Source organism: Panulirus ornatus, chromosome 3, assembly GCF_036320965.1.
Source record: "Panulirus ornatus isolate Po-2019 chromosome 3, ASM3632096v1, whole genome shotgun sequence".
NCBI lineage: Eukaryota > Metazoa > Arthropoda > Malacostraca > Decapoda > Palinuridae > Panulirus > Panulirus ornatus.
In genome coordinates, this window is record NC_092226.1 from 11,689,679 (window position 1) to 11,716,553 (window position 26,875).

A 26,875-nucleotide genomic window follows, 5' to 3' on the forward strand; every position below is an offset into this window, starting at 1 on the left:
GTAGAGGTTTTCAGAAAAGGAGAGAATGTTAAGGTGAAGAGAGTGGTGAGAGTAAGTGAGCTAGGAAAGGAGACTTGTGTGAGTAAGTACCAGGAGAGATTGAGTGCAGAATGGAAAAAGGTGTGAGCAAATGATGTAAGGGGAGTGAGAGAGGAATGGGATGTATTTAGGGAAGCAGTGATGGCTTGTGCAAAAGATCTTGTGGCATAAGAAAGGTGGGAGGTGGGCAGATTAGAAAGGGTAGCGAGTGGTGGGATGAAGAAGTAAGATTGTTAGTGAAAGAGAAGAGAGAGGCGTTTGGACAGTTTTTGAAGGGAAGTAGTGCAAATGACTGGGAGATGTATAAAAGAAAGGTGCAAGAGGTGAAAAAGAGGGCAAATGAGAGTTGGGATAAGGGACTATCATTAAATTTCAAGGAGAATATAAAGATTTTTTATATTCTCCTTAAATGATTTTTTATCCCTGGGGATAGGGGAGAAAGAATACTTCCCCCGTATTCCCTGCGTGTCGTAGAAGGTGACTAAAAGGGGAGGGAGCGGGTGGCTAGAAATCCTCCTCTCTTTTTTTTTTTTTTTCCAAAAAAGAAGGAACAGAGAAGGGGGCCAGGTGAAGATATTCCCTCAAAGGCCCAGTCCTCTGTTCTTAACGCTACCTTGCTAACGCAGAAATGGCGAATAGTATGAAAGAAAGAAAAGAAAGATAAAGATTTTTTGAAGGAGGTAAATAAAGTGCATAAGACAAGAGAACAGTTGGGAACATCAGTGAAGGGGCAAATGGGGAGGTATTGACAAGTAATGGTGAAGTAAGAAGGAGATGGAGTGAGTATTTTGAAGGTCTGTTGAATGTATTTGATGATAGAGTGGCAGACATAAGGTGTTTTGGTCAAGATGGAGTGCAAAGTGAGAGGGTCAGGGAAAATGGTTTGGTAAACAGAGAAGAGTTAGCGAAAGCTTTGCGGAAGATGAAAGCCGGCAAGGTGGCGGGTTTGGATGGTATTGCAGTGGAATTTATTAAAAAAGGGGGTGACTGTATTGTTGACTGGTTGGTGAGGATATTCAACATATGTATGTTTCATGGTGAAGTACAAAGGCAAAGGGGATAAAGGTGAGTGTTCAGATTACTGAGGTATAAGTTTGTTGAGTATTCTTGGGAAATTATATGGGAGGGTATTGATTAAGAGAGTAAAGGAATGTACGGAGCATCAGATTGGGGAAGAGCAGTGTGGTTTTAGAAGTGGTAGAGGATGTGTGGATCAGGTGTTTGCTTTGAAGAATGTATGTGAGAAATACTTAGAAAAACAGATGGACTTGTATGTAGCATTTATGGATCTGGAGAAGGCATATGATAGAGTTGATAAAGATGCTCTGTGGAAGGTATTAAGTGCATATGGTGTGGGAGATAAGTTGCTAGAAGCAGTGAAAAGTTTTTATCAAGGATTTAAGGCATTTGTACGAGTAGGAAGAGAGGAAAGTTATTGGTTCCTAGTGAATTTCGGTTTGTGGTAGGGTTGGGTGATGTCTCCATGATTGTTTAATTTGTTTATGGATGGGGTTGTTAGGGAGGTGAATGCAAGAGTTTTAGAGAGGGGTAAGTATGCAGTCTATTGTGGATGAGAGGTCTTGGGAAGTGAGTCAGTTGTTGTTCGCTGATGATACAGCACTGGTGAGAAACTGCAGAAGTTCGTGACTGAGTTCGGTGAAGGGTGTGAAAGAAGAAAGCTTGATGTAGAGAAAAGATAAAGTTTTGAAAAATGCTAACATTCATTATTTGTTACAGGGCTCGATAAGATTGAATTCCTCCAGAACCATGAAAACGTAGATATATACAAGTTGGCATATGGCATAATTGAAAGGTACTTCTCAGAAGATGTAAGTATCATAATTGTGTAATTAGTTGTTTTGCTCTTTAAAGTTTAAATCCATATATATCAATATCTTTTTATATTCACAGAGTCCCTCCAATCCCAGCAAACACCACCTTGATAAAACAGTCATACTGAAGTGTCCCAACAAACATTGGATATCCATCTCCCATCCAAGTTCTGGACTTAATTTCCCCAGACATATACATTTATAATACTATTCTGTAGACAAACATGAGTCACACTTACATTTCGGCACTTTGAGTATCACTATCTTTACAGCATTACAAATATCAGGTCATATCACAGGATTTCTTATGCCAAAGCTTTAGCCTCAACAATTAAGATACCGAATATCCACTCCTTAACAGCTTTGTGGAAGTTTCAATGAAAATATTGTTACTGGAAAGAAAAAAAAGAGAGGAAAAGGTAGAACCATCCCTTACAACTGAACACTTTACAATCAAGGGGTTCACAGAATTCTTCAACTTCCTAGGTAATGCTCGCCCTCATTAAAGATAAGAATCCTGACTGTGAATGTACACTCAAGTTTTTGAAGAGTACCTACAGATGCTTCATATAGCTGCTGGGAATTCTATAGAGAGAGGGGCATGTCACAGCTGGAATTAGATCACTTTTTTAAAAGGCCTAGGAAAACTTTTCCACCTCCTGCTGTAACATGCTGAATCAGATAATTTAAGGGGTAACATAGACATCCCTTTTGTATACCTGTCTTTCTCTCCTGGGAACTTTAACTCCATTTCATCCCACTCTGCTATCTGTCTATCCATATCTTGGATGCCCATTCCCTCTGGGAACTCCCTAAAGGGGGTGGCCACAGCTAAAGTCTCCACAAGTGGTGAACTCTAATGCCACTTCATAGCCTTTAGTACCTCACGTCTTACTAATTTTCTTGCCTAATGTTCCAGCCTAATACTTCTACGTAATGCTCCTGCCTAAAATTCGTACCTGCTATTTCTACCCAGTGTTTCTACATAATGCTCCATCCTAAAGATCCTACCTAATACTTTTATCTATTGCTCTTTCCATTTTGCCAAAAGGCAGAGCTAGTGCATAGTGCATACTTTCCCTTGTCTCTTCTTTATGCTCTCATTAACCTCTATATACAGTAAAGCTTTAATACAATGGACCCCTATATAACGGATTTTGGATTTTACGAACCAAGCAAATAATAATACATTGATTAATAATTTAAAAAATAAAGGAAAGTAAAAAATCTTAAACGCTGCTCCATGCACATTTCATATCACACTTGTTTTTGGTAGCATGGGGTATACTTGCTTTGTTTCAGTCTCAGTCTGTCTCAAGTTATTGTGTGGTCAGGTTGTGTACTGAAAATTGTGACTGTTTATTAAATAACTTTGCAATCCTTAGAATTCAAAATGGCATCAAGTTGTAGAGGAGTTAAAAGAAAGCATGTGAACAGTATAATGTATTACTGTATATCATATCATATTATATTATATTATATTTAATCGCTGTTTCCCGCATCAGCGAGGTAGCGCCAGGAAACAAACAAAGAATGGCCCATCCACTTATATACACATTTTTTTTTTTTTTTTGTCGCTGTCTCCCGCGTTTGCGAGGTATACATAAACACCCAAACAGGTACATATACATACATGTACATACACAGACATATACATGTATACACATGTACATATTCATACTTGTTTGCCTTCATCCATTCCTGTCACTATCCTGCCACACAGGAAATAGTGTTACTACCCCCCACTTCAGCAAGGTAGTGCCAGGAAAACAGACAAAAAGGCCACATTCATTCGCACTCATTTTCTGGTTGTCATGTGTAATACACCAACACCACAGCTCCCTATTCACATTAGGCCCCACAGACCTTTCCATGGTTTACTCCAGATGCTTCACATGCCCTGGTTCAGTCCATTGACAGCACGTCGATCCTGGTTTACCACTTTGTTCCAATTCCCTCAATTCCTTGCGCACCTCACCCTCCTGTATGTTCAGGCTCTGATCGCTCAAAATCTTTTCACCCCATCCTTCCACCTCCAATTTGGTCTCCTGCTTGTTTCTTTCTTGTTTCTTTCACCTCTGACACATGTATCCTCTTTGTCAATCTTTCCTCAATCATTCTTTCCATAATTCCAAACCATTTTAACACACCCTCTTCTGCTCTCTCTCAACCACACTCTATTTATTTCCACACATATCTCTTACCCTTTCATTACTTACTCAATTACACCACCTCACACCACATATTGTCCTCAGACATTTCATTTCCAACACATCCACCATCTTCCGTACAAACCCTATCTATAGCCCATATCTTGCAACCATTTATCATTGTTGGAACTACTATTCCTTCAAGTTTACCCATTTTTGCTCTCCGAGATAACGTTCTCTCCTTCCATGCATTCTTCATCGCTCCCAGGACACACACACACACACACACACACACACACACACACACACACACACACACACACACCCCCGTGACTCCCTTCTGCTTCCATGATTCCATCTGCTGCTAAGTCCACTCCCAGATATCAAAAAACACTTCACCTCCTCCAAATTTCACTTCCTCCAGTTTTTATCCATTTGAACTTACATCCCAGTTCACTTGTCCCTCAACCCTACTGAACCTAATAACCTTGCTCTTATTCACATTTACCCTCAACTTTCTCCTTTCACATGCTTTTCCAAACCCAGACACCAACTATTAGTTTCTCACTTGAATCAGCCACTAGAGCTCTATCATCGGCAAACAACTGACTCGCTTCTCAGGCCCTCTCATCCCCAACGGACTGCATACTCGCCCCTCTCTCCAAAACTCTTGCATTTACCTCACTAACCACCCTATCCATAAACAGATTAAACAACCGTGGGGACATTATACACCCCTGCTGCAGATCAACCTCCACTGAGAACCAATCACTCTACTCTCTTCCTACTCGTACACATGGCTTATTTTTTTTTTTTTTTTTTTTTTTTTTTATACTTTGTCGCTGTCTCCCGCGTTTGCGAGGTAGCGCAAGGAAACAGACGAAAGAAATGGCCCAACCCCCCCCCCCCATACACATGTACATACACACGTCCACACACACAAATATACATACCTACACAGCTTTCCATGGTTTACCCCAGACGCTTCACATGCCTTGATTCAATCCACTGACAGCACGTCAAACCCTGTATACCACATCGCTCCAATTCACTCTATTCCTTGCCCTCCTTTCACCCTCCTGCATGTTCAGGCCCCGATCACACAAAATCTTTTTCACTCCGTCTTTCCACCTCCAATTTGGTCTCCCTCTTCTCCTCGTTCCCTCCACCTCCGACACATATATCCTCTTGGTCAATCTTTCCTCACTCATTCTCTCCATGTGCCCAAACCATTTCAAAACACCCTCTTCTGCTCTCTCAACCACGCTCTTTTTATTTCCACACATCTCTCTTACCCTTACGTTACTTACTCGATCAAACCACCTCACACCACACATTGTCCTCAAACATCTCATTTCCAGCACATCCATCCTCCTGCGCACAACTCTATCCATAGCCCACGCCTCGCAACCATACAACATTGTTGGAACCACTATTCCTTCAAACATACCCATTTTTGCTTTCCGAGATAATGTTCTCGACTTCCACACATTTTTCAAGGCTCCCAAAATTTTCGCCCCCTCCCCCACCCTATGATCCACTTCCGCTTCCATGGTTCCATCCGCTGACAGATCCACTCCCAGATATCTAAAACACTTCACTTCCTCCAGTTTTTCTCTATTCAAACTCACCTCCCAATTGACTTGACCCTCAACCCTACTGTACCTAATAACCTTGCTCTTATTCACATTTACTCTTAACTTTCTTCTTCCACACACTTTACCAAACTCAGTCACCAGCTTCTGCAGTTTCTCACATGAATCAGCCACCAGCGCTGTATCATCAGCGAACAACAACTGACTCACTTCCCAAGCTCTCTCATCCCCAACAGACTACATACTTGCCCCTCTTTCCAGGACTCTTGCATTTACCTCCCTAACAACCCCATCCATAAACAAATTAAACAGCCATGGAGACATCACACACCCCTGCCGCAAACCTACATTCACTGAGAACCAATCACTTTCCTCTCTTCCTACACGTACACATGCCTTACATCCTCGATAAAAACTTTTCACTGTTTCTAACAACTTGCCTCCCACACCATATATTCTTAATACCTTCCACAGAGCATCTCTATCAACTCTATCATATGCCTTCTCCAGATCCATAAATGCTACATACAAATCCATTTGCTTATATCCTTGGTAAAAACTTTTCACTGCTTCTAGCATCTAACCTCTCACACCAAATACTCTTAAGACCTACCATAAAGCATCTCTATCAACCCTGTCATATGCCATCTCCAGATCCATAAATGCTACAAACAAATCCACCTGTTTTTCTGAATATTTCTCACACACATTCTTCAAAGCAAACACCTGATCCACACATCCTCCACCAATTCTGAAACCACACTGCTCTTCTCCAATCTGATGCTCTGTTCATGCCTTCACCTCTCAATCAAAACCATCCCATATAATTTCCTTGGAATGCTTAACAAACTTATGCCCCTTTAGTTTGAACACTCACCTTTATCTCTTTTGCTCTTGTACAGTGGCACTGTGCATGAATTCTGCCAATCCTCAGGCACTTCACCATGATCCATACATACATTGAATATCCTTTCCAACCAGTCACAACACAGTTACCCCCTTTCTTAATAAATGCTTCTGCAGTACCATCCAAACCTGCTGCCTTGCCAGATTTCATCTTCTGCAAAGCTTTCACGACTTCTTTTCTCTTAACTAAACCATTCTCCTTGACCCTCTCACTTCACACTCCACCCTGACCTAAACACCCTATATCTACCACTCTGTCATCAAACACATTCAACAAACCTTCAAAATACTCACTCCATCTCCTTTTCACTTCATCACTACCTTTTATTACTTCCCGACTTGCCCCTTCACTGATGTTCCCATTTGTTCTCTTGTCTTGCTCATGAATATGAATATGCTCATCCAAAAAATTAAACAGATATAGGAACCTCTTGATTTATACTTATTCAAATTACACCATTTTTAGAATAACTTGCATAGTCCAATTACACTTTTATTTAATCTACACAGTCTTAAGTTGGGAATAATGTAATCATTGGGCTGGTAGTGCAGTGATGTGGACATTGCCAATCCTGTGTTGGAAGCACATGTATGCATGGTATGGATACAGTATATAGTCATAAACTGCTACCATATTTTGTGCTGCAATATACTGAATATTGCACATGTTTTGCCCCTTGCATCATGCCACCAAAGTGTTTTTAAAGTTTTCCAGGTACCATTGGTGCTAAGAGGTGTAAGGTCATCAACATTGAGGTTAAGATGGACGTGCAATTGTTATGATAGATGTTAACGAATAGCTGATATTAAGCATTTCCTCAGACTTGGTGAATATTCTATGTGAGCATTTCGTGATAGTGCAAAGATGATCAAGGAGAGTGCCAAGAGTGCAACATTAATCAGTGTATCCAAGACTTTGTATTCCTGAAGTTCAGTTATGGAGAGAATGGAATGAATGTGAGCACATGGATCAAATGTCATATTTATGAAAATATTCCTGTCAGCACTCTTGTGATACAAGCAAAGGCCTGGAGTATATGATGGTTTGGCAGCAGAAGATGGTACAGCAAAGACATTTCAAGTAGGTCCTGGTTGGTTTGCAAATTTTAGGAAATGCTACAATTACCACAACATCAAGATGACTGGTGAGGCTGCTTCTGCTGATGTCGTTGTCACCATGGTTTGCAAATTTGAGGAAATGCCATAATTACCACAAAATCAAAATGACTGGTGAGGCTGCTTCTGCTGATGTCATTACTGGCAAAAATTTCCTGGAAACCCTGAAGACCATTACTGAGAGAGATGGTTATTCTTATAAGCAGATTTTTGATGTGGATGTGTGGATAAGATGGGAATATTTTGGGAGAGAATGCCTTTGAGAACACACATTTCCCATGAAGAGTAGACTGCACCATGATTCAAAGTTTATTTTGTTATTATTAATAGAATTTACTGTACTGCGTGTTTATTTTTATTTTGCTTTGTCGCTGTCTCCCGCGTTAGCGAGGTAGCGCAAGGAAACAGACAAAAGAATGACTCAACCCTCCCACATACACATGTATATACATACACGTCCACACACGCAAATATACATACCTATACATCTCAACGTATACTTATATATATACGCACACAGACATATACATATATACACATGTACATAATTCATACTGTCTGCCTTTATTCATTCCCATTGCCACCCCACCACACATGAAATAATAAACCCCCTCCCCCCTGCATGTGCACGAGGTAGCGCTAGGAAAAGACAACAAAGGCCCCATTCGTTCACACTCAGTCTCTGGCTGTCATGAAATAATGCACCGAAACCACAGCTCCCTTTCCACATCCAGACCCCACAGAACTTTCCATGGTTTACCCCAGACGCTTCACATGCCCTGGTTCAATCTATTGACAACACATCGACCCCGGTATACCACATCGTTCCAATTCACTCTATTCCTTGCACGCCTTTCACCCTTCTGCATGTTCAGGCCCTGATCACTCAAAATCTTTTTCACTCCATCTTTCCATCTCCAGTTTGGTCTCCCACTTCTCCTCGTTCCCTCCACCTCTGACACATATATCCTCTTTGTCAATCTTTCCTCACTCATTCTCTCCATGTGACCAAACCATTTCAAAACACCCTCTTCTGCTCTCTCAACCACACTATTTTTATTACCACACATCTCTCATACCCTTACATTACTTACTCGATCAAACCACCTCACACCACATATTGTCCTCAAACATCTCATTTCCAGCACATCCACCCTCCTCCGCACAACTCTATCCATAGCCCACACCTCGCAACCATACAACATTGTTGGAACCACTATTCCTTCAAACATAGCCATTTTTGCTTTCCGAGATAATGTTCTCGGTTTCCAAACATTATTCAAGGCTCCCGGAATTTTCGCCATCTCCCCTGACCTATGATTCACTTCCGCTTCCATGGTTCCATCCGCTGCCAAATCCACTCCCAGATATCGAAAACACTTCACTTCCTCCAGTTTTTCTCCATTCAAACTTACCTCCCAATTGACTCAACCCTCAACTCTACTGTACCTAATAACCTTGCTCTTATTCACATTTACTCTCAATTTCTTCTTTCACACACTTTACCAAACTCAGTCACCAGCTTCTGCAGTTTCTCACATGAATCAGCCACCAGTGCTGTATCATCAGCGAACTACAACTGACTCACTTCCCAAGCTCTCTCATCCACAACAGACTGCATATGTGCCTCTCTTTCCAAAACTCTTGCATTCACCTCCCTAACAACCCCATCCATAAACAAATTAAACCACCATGGAGACATCACACACCCCTGCCGCAAAATTACATTCACTGAGAACCAATCACTTTCCTCTCTTCCTACACGTACACATGCCTTACATCCTTGATAAAAACTTTTCACTGCTTCTAGCAACTTGCCTCCCACACCATATATTCTTAATACCTTCCACAGAGCATCTCTATCAACTCTATCATATGCCTTCTCCAGATCCATAAATGCTACATACAAATCCATTTGCTTTTCTAAGTATTTCTCACATACATTCTTCAAAGCAAACACCTGATCCACACATCCTCTACCACTTCTGAAACCACACTGCTCTTCCCCAATCTGATGCTCTGTACATGCCTTCACCCTGGCAATCAATACCCTCCCATATAATTTACCAGGAATACTCAACAAACTTATACCTCTGTAATTTGAGCACTCACCTTTGTCCCCTTTGCCTTTGTACAATGGCACTATGCAAGCATTCCGCCAATCCTCAGGCACCTCACCATGAATATACATACATTAAGTAACCATATCAACCAGTCAACAATACAGTCACCCCCTTTTTTTTATACATTCCACTGCAATACCATCCAAACCACTGCCTTGCCGGCTTTCATCTTCCGCAAAGCTTTTACTACCTCTTCTCTGTTTACCAAATCATTTTCCCCAACCCTCTCACTTTGCACACCACCTCAACCAAAACACCCTATATCTGCCACTCTATCATCAAACACATTACAACAAACCTTCAAAATACTCACTCCACCTCCTTCTCACATCACCACTACTTGTTATCACCTCCCCATTAGCCCCCTTCACTGAAGTTATCATTTGTTCCCTTGTCTTACGCACTTTATTTACCTCCTTCCAGAACATCTTTTTATTCTCCCTAAAATTTAATGATACTCTCTCACCCCAACTTTCATTTGCCCTCTTTTTCAACACTTGCACCTTTCTCTTGACCTCCTGCCTCTTTCATTTATACATCTCCCACTCATTTGCATTATTTCCCTGCAAAAATCGTCCAAATGTCTCTCTCTTCTCTTTCACTAATAATCTTACTTCTTCATCCCACCACTCACTACCCTTTCTAATCTGCCCACCTCCCACGCTCCTCATGCCACAAGCATCTTTTGCGCAAGCCATCACTGCTTCCCTAAATGCATCCCATTCCTCCCCCACTCCCCTTACCTCCTTTGTTCTCACCTTTTTCCATTCTGTTCTCAGTCTCTCCTGGTACTTCCTCACACAAGTCTCCTTCCCAAGCTCACTTACTCTCACCACTCTCTTCACCCCAACATTCTCTCTTCTTTTCTGAAAACCATTACAAATCTTCACCTTCGCCTCCACAAGATAATGATCAGACATCCCTCCAGTTGCACCTCTTAGCACATTAACATCCAAAAGTCTCTCTTTTGCGCGCCTATCAATTAACACGTAATCCAATAACGCGCTCTGGCCATCTGTACTACTTACATATGTATACTTATGTATATCTCTCTTTTTAAACTAGGTATTCCCAATCACCAGTCCTTTTTCAGCACATAAATCTAAAATCTCTTCACCATTTCCATTTACAACACTGAACACCCCATGTATACCAATTATTCCCTCAACTGCCACATTACTCACCTTTGCATTCAAATCACCCATCACTATAACCCGCTCTTGTGCATCAAAACCACTAACACACTCATTCAGCTGCTCCCAAAACAATTGCCTCTCATGATCTTTCTTCTCATGCCCAGGTGCATATGCACCAATAATCACCCATCTCTCCCCATCAACTTTCAGTTTTACCCATATCAATCTAGAGTTTTCTTTCTTACACTCTATCACATACTCCCACCACTCCTGTTTCAGGAGTAGTGCTACTCCTTCCCTTGCTCTTGTCCTCTCACTAACCCCTGACTTTACTCCCAAGACATTCCCAAACCACTCTTCCCCTGTACCCTTGAGCTTCATTTCACTCAGAGCCAAAACATCCAGGTTAGAGGAGAGCCAAAACATCAAGGTTCCTTTCCTCAAACATACTACCTATCTCTCCTTTTTTCTTATCTTGATTACATCCACACACATTTAGACACCCCAATCTGAGCCTTCGAGGAGGATGAGCACTCCCCGCGTGACTCCTTCTTCTGTTTCCCCTTTTAGAAAGTTAAAATACAAGGAGGGGAGGGTTTCTAGCCTCGCTCCTGTCCCCTTTAGTCGCCTTCTACGACACGTGAGGAATGCGTGGAAGTGTTCTTTCTCCCCTACAGTGTGTATATTAAAGTATTTTATGTTTCCTGTTATGTGCATATTGTAGTTTTTCACTTGTTTGATGTTAGGTAATGTTCGTTATCCCTGGTATAGTGGGTAAAGAATTCTACATACGTATCCCCTGCATGTCATAGAAGGTAGCAAAAAGGGGCAGGAGTAGGGGCTGGAAAGAAAAAAAATTCTTGTATTTCAGTTTCTGAAAGGAAACTGATTCCTCAGGCTAGGGTGTCTAAATGTATATGGATGAAACCAAGATGAGAAGACAAGAGAGATAGACAGTATGTTTGGGGATAGAAACCTGGATGTTCTGGCTCTGAGTGAAACAAAGCTAAAGGGTAAAGGGGAAGAATGGTTTAGAAATAGGAGTAAAAGTCAGTTTAGTGAGAGAAGAGCTAAGGAAGGAGTTATGGGAGTGTGTGATAAAGTATAAGGAAGTAAAGTCTTTATTGATGTGGGTAAATTGAAAGTAGAGGGTTAGTGATGGGTGATTATTAGTGCTTATGACCTGGCCATGAGAAGAAAGATCATGAGAGGCAAGTGTTTTGAAGCAGCTGAATGAGTGTGTTAGCAGTTTTGATGTAAGAGACTGGGTATGAGAATAAAGATCATGAGAGGCAAGTGTTTTGAAGCAGCTGAATGAGTGTGTTAGCAGTTTTGATGTAAGAGACTGGGTATTAGTGATGGATGATTTAAATGCAAAGTTGAGTAATATGGCAGTTGAGGGTTTAATTGGGGGCATGGGGGTATTCTGTGTTATGAATGGAAATGGACAACAGCTTATTGAGTTTGGTGCTGAAAAAGGACTGGTGCTTAGGAATATCTGGTTTAAAAAGAGGGGTATACAAATATACTGTTGTGAGTAGGAGAATGGTCAGTGGGCATTATTGGATCACATATTGATTGATAGGCATGTAAAAGAGAGACTTTCAGATGTAATTGTGCTGAGATGGGCAGCTGGGGGAATGTCTGATTGGTATCTTGTGGAGATGAGAGTGAAGATATTTAAAGGTTTTCAAAATAGAGGAAACAATGTCCATGAGAAGAGAGTGGTGAGAGAAAGTGAGTTTGGAAGAGACTTGTGTGAAAAATTGCTAAAGGTGAAGAGTAAATGAAGCAAGAGTGGGTGGGCACTTGAATGTACTTAGTGAAGCATTGCTGACATGTGCAAGAGATGCACGTGGCATGCAAAAGGTGGGAGGTAGACAGATAAGAAAGTGGTTGGATTAAGAAGTAAAGTAGTCAGTAAAAGAGAAAAGAGAGGTGTTTAGGCAGTACATACAGGGAAGGTGTATAAGAGGAAGCAGCAGAAGGTCAAGAAGGTGCAGGGGTTGAAAAAGAGGGCAAGTGAGAGTTGGGGTGAATGTGTATCAGATGTTTTGGAAGGAGGTAAATAATGTGTGAAAGGCAAGAGAACAAATGGAAGCATTGGTGAATGGAGCAAAAGTGGAAGTGATAATAGGTAGTTGAGCAGTGAAGATGAGATGGAGCGAGTATTCTAAAGGACTGTTGAATGTGTTTGATGTTAAGTGGTGGTTGTAAGGTGTTTTTTTTTGGGGGGGGGGTGCTGTATGGAATGAGAAAGTCATGGAGAGTGGTTTGGTGAAGAAAGAAGAAGTGGTAAAAGCCTTGCATAAGATGAAATGTGACAAGGGAGCTGGAGTGGATGGTATTGCAGTTTAATTTATTAAGAAAGGGGGTGACTGTTTTGATTGGTTGGTATGGATACTCATTGTATGTATGTATCATGGTGAGGTGCCTGAGGATTGGTGAAATGCATGTATAAGCTTGATGAATATATCTAAGTTGTGTGCTTGAGAGGGTGAAAACTTGTACAGAGCATCAGTCTGGGGAGGAGCAGTGTGGTTTCAGAATTGGCAGAGGGTGTGTGGATCAAGTGTTGCCTTAAAGAATGTGCTTTAGAAATACTGACAGAAACATGGATTTGTGTGTGACATTTATGGATCTTGAGAAAGCATATTATAGGGTTGACTAAGATTCTCTGTGGAAGGTCTTAAGAGCAGCCATTGTGGAAGGGAAGCTGCTAGAAGCAGTGAGAAGTTTTCATGGAGGGTGTAAGGCTTGTGTACAAGTAGTAAGAGCAGAGACAACGATTCCACATGAAGGTTGGTCTGTGGCAGGGATGTGCAATGTCACCATGATTGTTTACTTTGTTTATGGATGGTGTGGTGAGAGAAGTAAATGTGAGTATTTTGGGGAGAGGGGTGAGTATGTAGTCAGTGGAGTGTGAGAGGGCCTTGGAAATGAGACGGTTGTTGTTTGTTGATATAGCACTGATGGGAGATTCAAATGAGAATTGGCAGAAGTTGGGGACTGAGTTTGGAAGAATGTTTGAAAGGAGAAAGTTGAAAGTGAATATAAATAAAAGCAATAAAAGCAAGATTATTAGGGTTTAGATTGGATGATGTGAAGTTTTAGATACCAGGGAATGAAAATGGCAACTATTAGAACCATGGAAGGGGAAATGAGTCTTAGATTGGGGGATGGGGATGAAAGCTCTGGTAGTGCTGAAGAATGTGTAGAAAGTATTAAAAACAATATAGAATACTGAATAGACACAGACAATTTCATAAACCATTTGAGTGATGTGAAAGACCTTTGAGCAATATTATATAATGATGTAACTTTCAGTGAACACAGCAAGACAACAGTAGCCTTATTCAGAAGGATGATGGGATTGATCTTGCAGACTTTCAGGATGAGGCAAGAAAAACTGTCATGATAATTTTCATGCTAATTTTTTTCTTGAAGAGAATATTACTATGTCCTAACATCATCCTATAAGGCAGGCATAATTGCAATCAAAAAGTGTGTAGAGATCTTACATGGGCCGTATTTATGTGGTATTTATTTTATTTATTTATTTTCCTTTGTCGCTGTTTCCCACGTTAGCGAGGTAGTGCAAGGAAACAGACGAAAGAATGGCCCAGCCCACCCACATACCCATGTATATACATACACGTCCACACACGCAAATATACATACCTATACATCTCAGTGTACACATATATATACACACACAGACATATGCATATATACACATGTACATAATTCATACTGTCTGCCTTTATTTATTCCCATCGCCACCTCACCACACATGGAATAACAACCCCCTCCCCCCCTCATGTGTGCGAGGTAGCGCTAGGAAAAGACAACAAAGGCCCCATTCGTTCACACTCACCGTCTCTAGCTCTCAAGTAATAATGCATCAAAACCACAGCTCCCTTTCCACATCCAGGCCCCACATAACTTTCCATGGTTTACCCCAGACGCTTCACATGCCCTGGTTCAATCCATTGACAGCACGTCAACCCGGGTATACCACATCGTTCCAATTCACTCTATTCCTTGCACGCCTTTCACCCTCCTGCATGTTCAGGCCCCGATCACTCAAAATCTTTTTCACTCCATCTTTCCACCTCCAATTTGGTCTCCCACTTCTCCTCGTTCCCTCCATCTCTGACACATATATCCTCTTGGTCAATCTTTCCTCACTCATTCTCTCCATGTGACCAAACCATTTCAAAACACCCTCTTCTGCTCTCTCACCACACTCTTTTTATTTCCACACATCTCTCTTACCCTTACATTACTTACTCGATCAAACCACCTCACACCACATATTGTCCTCAAACATCTCATTTCCAGCACATCCACCCTCCTGTGCACAACTCTATCCATAGCCCACACCTCGCAGATATACAACATTGTTGGAACAACTATTCCTTCAAACATACCCATTTTTGCTTTCTGAGATAATGTCCTTGACTTCCACACATTCTTCAAGGCTCTCAGAATTTTCGCCCCCTCCCCCACCCTATGATTCACTTCTGCTTCCATGGTTCCATCCGCTGCCAGATCCACTCCCAGATATCTAAAACACTTTACTTCCTCCAGTTTTTCTCCATTCAAACTTACCCAACAATTGACTTGACCCTCAACCCTACTGTACCTGATAAGCTTGCTCTTATTTACATTTACTCTTAACTTCATTCTTTCACACACTTCACCAAACTCAGTCACCAGCTTCCGCAGCTTCTCACATGAATCGGCCACCAGCGCTGTATCATCAGCGAACAACAACTGACTCACTTCCCAAGCTCTCTCATCCACAACAGACTACATACTTGCCCCTCTTTCCAAAACTCTTGCATTCACCTCCCTAACAACCCCATCCATAAACAAATTAAACCACCATGGAGACATCACACACCCCTGCCGCAAACCTACATTCACTGAGAACCAATCACTTTCCTCTCTTCCTACACGTACACATGCCTTACATCCTCGATAAAAACTTTTCACTGCTTCTAACAGCTTGCCTCCCACACCATATATTCTTAATACCTTCCACAGAGCATCTCTATCAACTCTATCATATGCCTTCTCCAGATCCAAAAAAACTACATACAAATCCATTTGCTTTTCTAAGTATTTCTCACATACATTCTTCAGAGCAAACACCTGATCCACACATCCTCTACCACTTCTGAAACCACATTGCTCTTCCCCAGTCTGATGCTCTGTACATGCCTTCACCCTCTCAATCAGTACCCTCCCATATAATTTACCAGGAATACTCAACAAACTTATACCTCTGTAATTTGAGCACTCACTCTTATCCCCTTTGCCTTTGCACAATGGCACTATGCAAGCATTCCGCCAATCCTCAGGCACCTCACCATGAATCATACATACATTAAATAACCTTACCAACCAGTCAACAATACAGTCACCCCCTTTTTTAATAAATTCCACTACAATACCATCCAAACCTGCTGCCTTGCCGGCTTTCATCTTCCACAAAGCTTTTACTACCTCTTCTCAGTTTACCAAATCATTTTCCCTAACCCTCTCACTTTGCATACCATCTCAACCAAAACACCCTATATCTCCCACCCTATCATCAAACACATTCAACAAACCTTCAAAATACTCACTCCATCTCCTTCTCACATTACCACTACTTGTTATCACCTCCCCATTAGCCCCCTTCACTGAAGTTCCCATTTGCTTCCTTTTCTTACACACTTTATTTACCACCTTCCAAAACATTTTTTTTTTTTTCCCCCCCGGTCTCCCGCGTTTGCAAGGTACCGCAAGGAAACAGACGAAAGAAATGGCCCAACCCACCCCCATACACATGTATATACATACGTCCACACACGCAAATATACATACCTACACAGCTTTCCATGGTTTACCCCAGACGCTTCCCATGCCCTGATTCAATCTACTGACAGCACGTCAACCCCGGTATACCACATCGATCCAATTCACTCTATTCCTTGCCCTCCTTTCACCCTCCTGCATGTTCAGGCCCCGATCACACAAAATCTTTTTCACTCCATCTTTCCACCTCCAATTTGGTCTCCCACTTCTCCTCGTTCCCTCCACCTCCGACACATATATCCTCTTGGTCAATCTTTCCTCACTCATTCTCTCCATGTGCCCAAACCATTTCAAAACACCCTCTTCTGCTCTCTCAACCACGCTCTTTTTATTTCCACACATCTCTCTTACCCTTACGTTACTTACTCGATCAAACCACCTCACACCACACATTGTCCTCAAACATCTCATTTCCAGCACATCCATCCTCCTGCGCACAACTCTATCCATAGCCCATGCCTCGCAACCATACAACATTGTTGGAACCACTATTCCTTCAAACATACCCATTTTTGCTTTCTGAGATAATGTTCTCAACTTCCACACATTCTTCAAGGCTCCCAAGATTTTCGCCCCCTCCCCCACCCAATGATCCACTTCCGCTTCCATGGTTCCATCCGCTGCCAGATCCACTCCCAGATATCTAAAACACTTTACTTCCTCCAGTTTTTCTCCATTCAAACTTACCTCCCAATTGGCTTTACCCTCAACCCTACTGTACCTAATTACCTTGCTCTTATTCACATTTACTCTTAACTTTCTTCTTTCACACACTTTACCAAACTCAGTCACCAGCTTCTGCAGTTTCTTACATGAATCAGCCACCAGCGCTGTATCATCAGCGAACAACAACTGACTCACTTCCCAAGCTCTCTCATCCCCAACAGACTTCATACTTGCCCCTCTTTCCAAAACTCTTGCATTCACCTCCCTAACAACCCCATCCATAAGCAAATTAAACAACCATGGAGACATCACACACCCCTGCTGCAAACCTACATTCACTGAGAACCAATCACTTTCCTCTCTTCCTACACGTACACATGCCTTACATCCTCGATAAAAACTTTTCACTGCTTCTAACAACTTTTTATTCTCCTTAAAATTTAATGATACTCTCTCACCCCAACTCTCATTTGCCCTCTTTTTCACCTCTTGCACCTTTCTCTTGACCTCCTGCCTCTTTCTTTTATATATCTCCCAGTCATTTGCATTTTTTCCCTGCAAAAATTGTCCAAATGCCTCTCTCTTCTCTTTCACAAATAATCTTACTTCATCCCACCACTCACTACCCTTTCTAATCAACCCACCTCCCACGCTTCTCATGTCACAAGCATCTTTTGCGCAAGCCATCACTGCTTCCCTAAATACATCCCATTCCTCCCCCACTCCCCTTACCTCCTTTGTTCTCACCTTTTTCCATTCTGTACTCAGTCTCTCCTGGTACTTCCTCACACAAGTCTCCTTCCCAAGCTCACTTACTCTCACCACTCTCTTCACCCCAACATTCTCTCTTCTTTTCTGAAAACCCCTACAAATCTTCACCTTTGCCTCCACAAGATAATGATCAGACATCCCTCCAGTTGCACCTCTCAGCACATTAACATCCAAAAGTCTCTCTTTCACACGCCTATCAATTAACACATAATGCAATAACGCTCTCTGGCCATCTCTCCTACTTACATACGTATACTTATGTATATCTCGCTTTTTAAACCAGGTATTCCCAATCACCAGTCCTTTTTCATCACGTAAATCTACAAGCTCTTCACCATTTTCCATTTACAACACTGAACACCCCATGTATACCAATTATTCCCTCAACTGCCACATTACTCACCTTTGCATTCAAATCACCCATCACTATAATCCGATCTTGTGCATCAAAACCACTAACACACTCATTCAGTTGCTCCCAAAACACTTGCCTCTCATGATATTTCTTCTCATGCCCAGGTGCATATGCACCAATAATCACCCATCTCTCTCCAACAACTTTCAGTTTTACCCATATCAATCTAGAATTTACTTTCTTACACTCTATCACATACTCCCACAACTCCTGTTTCAGGAGTAGTGCTACTCCTTCCCTTGCTCTTGTCCTCTCACTAATCCCTGACTTTACTCCCAAGACATTCCCAAACCACTCTTCCCCTTACCCTTGAGCTTCGTTTCACTCAGAGCCAAAACATCCAGGTTCCTTTCCTTAAACATACTACTTGTCTCTCCCTTTTTTCTCATCTTGGTTACACCCACACACATTTAGACACCCCAATCTGAGCCTTCGAGGAGGATGAGCACTCCCCGTGTGACTCCTTGTGTTTCCCCTTTTAGAAACTTAAAATACAAGGAGGGGAGGGTTTCTGGCCCCCCTGCTTCCGTCCCCTTTAGTCGCCTTCTATGACACGTGAGGAATGCATGGGAAGTATTCTTTCTCCCCTATCCCCAGGGATATTTGTGTGGTAAAGGAACTAAATTACTGAGAACAATTGAAATCATTAAGGATGTACTCCCAGGGGCAAACAGAAGTACATCATTGTCAATAGCTTGAAAATCGTAGAAGGTATGGGCCCATCTTACACATGACATATGGAAAACTGTAAAATACTTTCTCTGAAATCCAAAGGGGCAGTGTTTTGAAAAAGAGTGAACACCTTGAACATTCAAGGCCTGAGACTTCAAAACCTTGTCTACAATCATGAGAAACACTCTTAGATGCAAAGCAGAGAAGTTTAAGGGGCTTTGGACAAGTATTTACAAAGTTTCCCAGTACCATTCTGTGGGGTCACTGTGGACTTGTAGGCTGAGGCTTGCAACATCATGGTTGACTGATCACCCATGCTAGCAGCCGGGGCCCAGCCTAGGCTAAGGGGGAAGAAAACCCCTGAAGCTACACCAAGTAAACTTTAGGTATACCTTCTTGAACCAAGACAAGGCAGACAAAGGATGAAGTTACCACACTACCTGCCCCTTGTGTTACTTCCCCTAGACATGTGTTCTCTTTTGCATGCAGGGTAGAGTGAGCTTAAAGGGTGGTTCATGAACTGTGCTTGCTTGAGGTTACACCAAAAGTGAAAAGTCATCTTTAGTGAGCTTTTATATTTTGGCCACAGAACTCAAAAATGAGTTTATTTAAATAATGGAGCTTAGGTGTTATGCTATTAATAAGACATGAATAAATCTTATACCATTGAAAAACTATGGTATACTTTCATCAGGATATATATAATTATTTAATATACAAACTACACAGTGAATTCTATTCATAAAAATAGAAAATGATCCTTGTGCAGTCTTCTTTTAACGGACATTGTTTGTTCTCGTAGGCAGTCTCTTCAGAAATAATCCATAATCCAATCTCATCCTCTTCTACAATAATCTGCTTAGAAGAATAACTGCCTTCCTCAATTATGGTCTTAGGGGTTCCTGGGAAATTTTCATCTCCAATAATTTCAGCAGAAGCATCCTCACTAGTCATTTTGATGATGATGCAATAGTAGCATCCTCTAAAATTTGTAGGCTAACCTGGACTTCCTTGAAATGTCTTCACTGCTCCTTCTTCAGCTGCCAGGTTATATATGTATCTGGGCCTTTGCTATTATCACAAGCATGTCGATGGGAACATTTTCATGAGTTTGTTGTTCAGTCCATATGGTAAACATTTGTTCCATTCTCTCCATCATTGAACTTTGGGAGTACAAGGTCTTAGGTACACATATTAATGTTCTTCTCTTGGCACTATCTTTGATTACTGTACAGTCACAAATAGTCCATAAAATAGATTAATAATTCCAAGGGCACACCCAATGTCAGCTGTTAGTTCACCTCACTAATAACGTTCAGCACATCTATCTTAACCCAAGTGGTGAAAACCATATGCTTTTTAACAAAACTAGCACCAAGAGTACTTAAAAAATGCTTTGGTGGCATTATGCAAGGGGCAAAACAAGTGCAGTGTATAGTATATTGCAGCACAAAATATTGTAGCACTTCATAACTCTTTTCATGCCATGTGTATGCATGCTTCTTGCATGGTTTTGGTAGTGTCCACACCACTGCGCTGCCAGCCCAGTGGTAATCACATTATTCCAAACTTAAACCCCAGTAAAGTAGAAAAGTGTAAATGGACCATGCACATTTTTCTAATGGCATAAATCAGATGTGCATAAATCAAGAATTCTCTGTAGCAGTCTTAGCCTGCAGGAGCCTTTAGAAAGGCACTAGGTAACACCAGGAATTCTTTACAGAAGTTGGTTCAGGGGTAATTATATGAAATAAATAACAAGTGGCCTTGAAGTGGGTTGTTGTCACTTATTGGCAGGCTTCATCAATTTGTAATTTTGTTTATGTAGCTTTAAATTGCTAACTACCATTAATTATATAATGGTATTACTACACTCAGAGTTTAGAACGTCTATGTCATGAATTGCTGAAAACAAAATTGTAATAGGGGTTTCAGGGAATCATTTCTCCATTCCTAATCTAATGGGGTGGATCAGGCACTCCAAGCCCCCAAGTATCATTCACACACATCCTCATCTCATACCCAATCTGTTAGTGAAACCTGGATTTCCTCACTGAAAGTGCTTCTTGCCTCGTCTTTTTACATACCAAGTTAATTTGTCAAGCAATACCAATATATCTTTTAAAAATCCTTTTGGAGGTTAATATATTGTTACTTTTTTCAGGATGCGGAAGACCCCAGCTTAGTACCAGAATCAACCGAGACAGAATATGCATTTGACAATAACAGCACTAGTGAGGGAGGCTTTCGCTTTTAGTGACGGTTGGCATTTAGGTATATCTAATTCACTATGACGGTAAATCAGCCAATAATTATGAGTGGTAGGTGATTCCTAAATATAGTTGTATTTTTTCATATTGATAATAGGAAAGTATGATACAGTAATATTGCATTAACACCTACACCTTGTAATGGTTGATTTACACACATTAATTAAAATTGTTATGAATCTTTAGCTGTTGATATTTCCATACAAGTCCACATTTCTGATAAGAAAAGAAAATTATAAACCTAAATAAGTTGCCCATAATGTGTTTGTTGTATGATACTAATAGATCACGTGTGGGACTAAAGCTGAAAATTTAATGTCATAAAAATGTAAGAAAGTGAACTTTAAGGAATAATATACCCAAAAATGTGCAGTTAAAAGTGAAATGTTTGTAACGAGTACTGTGAAAAACCATGTAATGATAGCTGAAAAGGTGTTCATGACAAATACAGTTTGAAAGACCAAGGAAAATGACATCAACAACTTGTAAGGAATAAGTGGATGTTGAGCCAAAGATCCAAAAAGCAAGCTGTGCAGCATCAAGGAAATACTATATGCATCCCAGGATACAAAGAATTCGTTTCGGAATGAATACGGGTGAACTCACCTTTGTAATGGCAATGGAATTTCTCACAATAATAGAAAAGGTATTTTAGCAAGATTTAAGCTATTTAAAAGTTGGTACAATGACACGTGAAGACTCCAGACATTGTGTTGTTCCAGTTATGAAGGAAGTTCATATGGATTGGTCATGGTGCAGATGATGGAAGCAGTATACGGAGTGGTAATAAAGTGGGCACCATACACAGGCTCTACACAAGCTGCCTTCAAGAATTCTGGTATTCTGCTGCATTTATGAAAGAAAATGCAGTAGTCATCTGTCATGTTACTGATTGCAAAAACTTTAAATCTTGTTAGGAGCTTCATCTTAACTTGTGGTAATTTACAGTCATGGAATGACCAAATTTAGCTCATCAGTGGAAACGTTGAATAAACTACAGTTTTCTGTAAAATTATAGTCTTTCCCAGATTTCAGAATCCTGTATTGAAGGTTGAATAGTTCGGAAGTGCACAGATGTGCTGTACACAGTGATTTATGATCCTTTTTTAATCTTATGTTATCTTTCTGTGTACATTGGATCTAACTGTAATAATTTCCTAATGGTCATATGTTTTCCAGACCCTTTTACATACAATTTTTTATTGTAAAGTGATTACTGACTTGTCTTAACTTTTCAGATGTCTTGAATGCTAGGTCAATACCATGTCTGGTAGCTCCATAACCCTAGTCTAAGAGACTACACAGGTTATGAATTCCAACATTTTTCACTTACTGTCCCTAAAGTTATTAGTTTGTATTTTTTTCAAGATTTAAGGAATACTGACAGTTTAGCAAGGCATTTTCTATACTAGAAAGGGAATTTCATGTCTGTGATTCTAAATTCATGCATGTAAGTGGCACAGGTGTTTCTGAGTTGTTTGAAACAGTGTCTAACTTCTACTTTTTTGTAGAGTTTATTTGTACAAAGAAAATTTATTCCACAATTTGTATTGTAATCACAGTTTAGATGAAGTGGCTAAGAACCATATATGGATCTAATGTAAGAATAGCAGCTTATGTAGAAGTTGGGATTTGTTGTAAAGCAGCTTTGTGTCCACTGCAACGTACCTTTAGTGTCGTCCAAAGGCATGACTGAGAAAGGGAATTAACTGCAGACTGAAGGTTATCACTTTGCCTTTATTTGAGACATGGTCTCCCTTTGTCCTGGACTGTCTTATTCCAGCTATCTCTTTGCTGCAAGTAAGAGAATTTTTGTATTCACAATAACATATGACTATTCATAATAGAATAGAAACACAAACTGCAGAAACAGGAAACTACTGCAGTCTATGACCTTTGTAATGAAATTTTATATTGAAATGAATGTTATAAAGTTCATGTAATACTATGAGCTGGTGTATCTTCTCTTACCTGCAGCTTCATTCTTGTTGTCATATATGTTCCCTGGTAACACTGGGCACTTGGGACACTAAGGAAGCTCTTAACATTTCACTGACATGTGTTTTTCCACTGATGCTACATTACCTTTTAATTTTATCTTCAGTTAGTTTACATTTGTCAGAAATAAATGTAATGAGATTGAAAATTGAAAATATCAGGAATTGCAAAAGTCTTGGATTTTGATGTATCTAAGGTGAAATTCACATGTTACATTGGATATTACTTTGAAATTAGAATATTTCTAAAACAGAATTTGAGTGGTAGCAAAAGTGCCTGAGTGTTTGCTGGGAACTTCTTTCCCCTCCTCTCCTGCCTTGAGCCAAGAAAAGGTTGGAAATGCTCATATCGCACCCTCATGGCTGTGTCTTATATTTATATATAAAGCTTGTACTGCTGAAAATGTCATAGATAATACTATTGAGAAACTATTACCCTATGTTAGGTTGTAATGGCATTGCTAAAGTTTTTGCCGGGCTTTCCAGCGTCTCAACCTTTTCTTTGTATCAGAAGTATTTTTTATCAGAAAAGAGGTATTACCAAATCACTAAATTCTAGGGTAATTTTTTATATGATTTAACAAGTCCAAAGACCACACAAGAAATGCTGTTGATCAGTAATAGCTCAAGTATTCCATAGGTACCTTGTCGACTGATGGCAGTACCTCTTATGCCGTATGTCCTGGATTAATTTATGAAAGGCTTCTGTATCACAAGCTCATCAAAATATTGTATAGTAGGGTAATTCATTAGTTTCACTGATTCTCAAGATGGGTCAAACATTTGCGATATGTAGAACTCATTCAAGATAAATGAAACTGTTAAAATACCCTAGTCACTGTTGGGATTGTTTTGGGGAAGCTCAGTCACCCTTATGAAGTTGTCCTTCATCAGCAAAGTCTTACTGTGCTGGATGTGTCAGTAAGATTGGTTCATTCAAACATCAGTGTATTCAAGTATTTGAAAACTGATTTCATAGCTTTAACAAGGATTAGCTGTATATTATGGGACATATGGAAGCCTTTGTGCTGGTAAGGTTCAGTGACTAGGCATTGCTCGATTGTCAGATACCTTGACAACTTGGATGTGTTCATGTGTGACAGGAAGTTAAACATATTCTGCTGCCTAATTTGTTACAAATGTATATGAATATTACTTCATGTTTGGTAACAGTACTTGTATAGCTATTCTGAGTGATTCTTTAAAGGTTAATGATACTTGGACCATATAATTGCTTGTAGCCAACAAAAGACAATGATATATTGCATATTCATTTACATTCAGTAGAATAAAGTGTGCTTCCTTTTGTTTAACTAAACATTGTGACAAAGAAGATCAAAATCAAGTTACGACAATGGTAATATTGCCAAAAACCTAGACAGTGCTGACATGGCGAGCATATGCGTAAAACCACTGTTCATCTTCCCTAGCACTTAAACACACACACACATATACACAGTGGGGATGTCTTTCCATGGGTTTTGCAAGAACATATTCCTGAATACTTTCCAATTGTATGTCCAAGGGCCAAGTTGCCAATTTTTCTCTCTCTCGGTGCTACAGGATTTCAGGCTAAGCTTGGTATTTAACCTCACTGAGGAAGTACAACAAAATGTCATTGGGGTATTATTCCAAGGTATGTTGGAATGGCCCTGTTCACCATCCAGTTTATTATAGTCTCCCTAATGACTATAATGACTTCAAACTGTGATTCACTTAAGCATATATGAGCTTTACTTGCCTTGTTTAGCCTGTTCATGTGCCTCAAATGAAGTATATATAGTAAAGATGTGTGTTCTTGTAGGCCAATGTGTTACACATCCGAGAGTAGACTGGAATGAATCATATCTTGGGAAACAGTCAACCCTGGGGTATGTAATTTTAACTCAATATGTGGTCTCTCACCCTGCAATGGGCAGATTACTTTCATAAATAAACAAAACTCAAGCCATTTTGTAGAATCACTGTCCATTTTATCATGAAGTAAACGGGAAAAAGCCATTTTCATTATTTTTTAGATACTTGGGGTAGATTCAGCATGTGTGCAATGAAATCTTCCCACCTGTGTTAATGCGAGAGACCATGTAAATCAAGACTCCCCACATTTAGACCTTCTAGGGTCATGATAGCATGGAATCAGGCAAGACATGGTCATTGTATTCAGCTGATAATTCTTGAAATTTGGATATTGATTTTTTTATTCATTTTTGTTTTGACAATATTTAGGTGTTCCAGAAGATAACCGAGTCTTTAAATTTGGAATATTAAGATCATCATTAGGTTATGTCCATACGGTTATTACTTAAAATATTTAACTACATAAATGCATTCTACAAAAATTGGTCACTAACTTCAAAGATACACTTTCATGATATTGAGAAGTCCCCCCCCCCAAAAAAAAAAAAATATCGGTGGAAATCAGCTGAATCAGTGAAGATATGTCATACATGGTTCTGTCCAAAGCCCTCTGAGGATAAATTGTAAGCAGGTAACATGATATCATGGAGTCTCTCAGAGGGCTTCTTGGTAATGCAGATTGTTATCTGCTCCCTACTTCTGTCCTGAGGGTGAATGTATTATGTGAACATGAAGATGGCAAAATTATCACCCAAATAAAAGAAGGAGATAATTTTTCTTTTAAGTTTTCCTCTTGTCCATTTATCAGCATAATAGTAATTTTATTAAGTTCAGTACACTATATCAGCAAGACTGTTGGCATTATTTTGTTATCCACATAAAAGGTAAGATGTGTGTGTTCAGTCAGACAACAAAAATTTATATTTCGGCTTTCAGCAAATTACATATATGATGATCACACTGGTTCATGATGATAGTATGAAGGTGCAATTGCACTTCAGTAGGAGTTCATACAGTTTTATTTAACATAATTTTTCTATACATGTGGCACGACATGTTTCATGGAGACAATCCACCTCATCATGTTGGAATTTAAATAACTTTGTTAAGTACTGGTACCTGATGAGGTGGATTGTCTCCACAAAACATGTCATGTCGTGTAGAAAAAGTACGTCAAATAAAATTGTACGAACTCCCTCTGAAGTATGATTTCACCTTCATGTATGCTTCACATGCCCTGGCTCAGTCCACTGACAGCACGTCAACCCCGGTACACCACATCGTTACAATTCACTCTATTCCTTGGACACCTTTCACCCTCCTGTATGATCAGGCCCCGATCACTCAAAATCTTTTTCACTCCATCTTTCCACCTATATGTTGGTGGGATGAAAAAAAGAAAGTTGTTAGTGAAAGAGAAAAGAGAGGCATTAGGACGATACTTACAAGGAAGGATTACAAA

The 26,875-nt window shown here is 40.3% G+C and overlaps 2 protein-coding genes across 2 annotated transcripts in view; one reads left to right on the forward strand and one right to left on the reverse strand.

The window, feature by feature from the left end:
* Window positions 1–26,182, forward strand: part of Kap-alpha3 (karyopherin alpha3) — a 90,640-nt gene extending 64,458 nt beyond the window's left edge. The window contains exons 10-11 of the mRNA XM_071683691.1: window positions 1,777–1,868; window positions 21,454–26,182. Coding sequence (XP_071539792.1) covers window positions 1,777–1,868; window positions 21,454–21,546 — 185 coding nt within the window. The 3' untranslated portion in view covers window positions 21,547–26,182. The remainder of the gene's footprint in view (window positions 1–1,776; window positions 1,869–21,453) is intronic.
* LOC139759348 (uncharacterized) overlaps window positions 23,230–26,875 on the reverse strand; it is an 87,895-nt gene continuing 84,249 nt past the window's right edge. The window contains exon 9 of the mRNA XM_071681475.1: window positions 23,230–23,353. Within this exon, the coding sequence (XP_071537576.1) occupies window positions 23,230–23,353 (124 nt within the window). The remainder of the gene's footprint in view (window positions 23,354–26,875) is intronic.